General features: G+C 44.1%; 1 protein-coding gene across 1 annotated transcript; it reads right to left on the bottom strand.

The window, feature by feature from the left end:
* LOC134310704 (uncharacterized protein K02A2.6-like) lies at nucleotides 1-1,002 on the bottom strand. The gene is given in 3 exon segments (XM_062992331.1): nucleotides 1-344; nucleotides 347-736; nucleotides 999-1,002. Coding segments are annotated over 3 exon segments (738 nt in total).
* Nucleotides 1,003-1,420: the final 418 nt, after the last annotated feature.

Here is a 1,420-nt window from a genome sequence, read left to right as displayed (position 1 = left end):
TCATGGTACAGTTTCTGTTGCAGCTGTTCCAAAATCTGGGTGAATGAGGTCCAGCATAGATCTCAACTTCCTCCCGTGTAGTAGCTCTGCAGGGGATTTTCTAGTCATGAACTGAGGTGTAATTCTGTAGATAAAAAGTGCTCTAGCTACTTTGGTCTCAATGCTACTCCCTGTGCTTTTCTGCTAGACCATTAGATGATGCGTGGTACTGTGCCGTAGTTACTGTACGTGCATAATGCCATTTCTCTTCATGAAATCTACAAATTCAGCACTGGTAAAACATGTACCATTATCTGAGACCACTATCTCTGGAATGCCATGTTGACTGAAGCTGTGTCTTAAAACTCGATGGTAATGGCTGATGTAGATCTGTTTAGTTGGTAGGCCTCCAACCACTTTTAATGCACATCTATGACTATGAGGAACATCTTACCCATCCATGGTCCTGCGTAGTCAATGTGAAGTCTCCTCCATGGAATTTCTGGCCATTCCCATGGATGCAAAGGGGCCACTGGAGGTAGGTTTTTGTTTTCTTGACATATTACACATGACTTCACGATGTTCTCAATGTCTGTGTCTAGGTTGGGCCACCAGATATAGCTTTGTGCTAACTCTTTCATTCTTGTGATCCCTGGATGAGACTGATGCAGCTGCTGCAACACTACAGCGCTCCCCTGTGGTGGAATAACCACTCTGGCACCCTACAACACACAACCACTCTGAATACTCAGTTCTTCTTGATGTTTAATATAGGGACTAAAAGCAGATTCATTCACTTTTCTTGCCCAACCCCTTAGAACATACTCATGGACTCTGGAAAGCACTGTGTCCCTGTCAGTCCACTTTCTCACTTGTTCTGCTGTCACCAGAGGTGCATCACTGTCATCTAACAAAAGTTCTCTCTCTTGATCCTCTTCTGGTGGGTTTAATTCTCAGGAAGTCTACTTAGTGCATCTGCGTTACAATGCTCTTTGCCAGCTTTAAAGACAACAGAGTACCCATAAGCCCTCAAGGTCACTGCACTCGTAGGTGCTCTTCCTCAGTCGGCCCACTAACCAGTATATCATCCAGATATACCATGACATTTGGAACCCCCTGATGGATCCCCTCCATTGTCCTCTGAAAGATGGCGGGGCTTGATGAAACTCCAAATGGGAGTCTGGAGTAGGTGTATAACCCTTTCTCTAAAATGATTTGCTGATATGCATGGCTCATATTTAATTTTGCTAGGTTAGCAAACATGTCCTCTATTCTGGGAATAGGGTATTGGTCTAAACTAGAGACTCTGTTGACCGTAAGCTTGTAGTCTCCACAAATCCATATGGAACCATCTGGTTTAACCACTGGAACAATCGGTGCTGCCCACTCTGAGAACTGGACTGGTTCAATCATTTTTTCATTTACTGAGTTTTGACTGAGT

This window comes from Trichomycterus rosablanca, chromosome 3 (genome assembly GCF_030014385.1).
Source record: "Trichomycterus rosablanca isolate fTriRos1 chromosome 3, fTriRos1.hap1, whole genome shotgun sequence".
Lineage (NCBI taxonomy): Eukaryota > Metazoa > Chordata > Actinopteri > Siluriformes > Trichomycteridae > Trichomycterus > Trichomycterus rosablanca.
The sequence above is the reverse complement of the archived record's forward strand: the minus strand, read 5'-3'. Positions and strand labels throughout refer to the sequence as shown.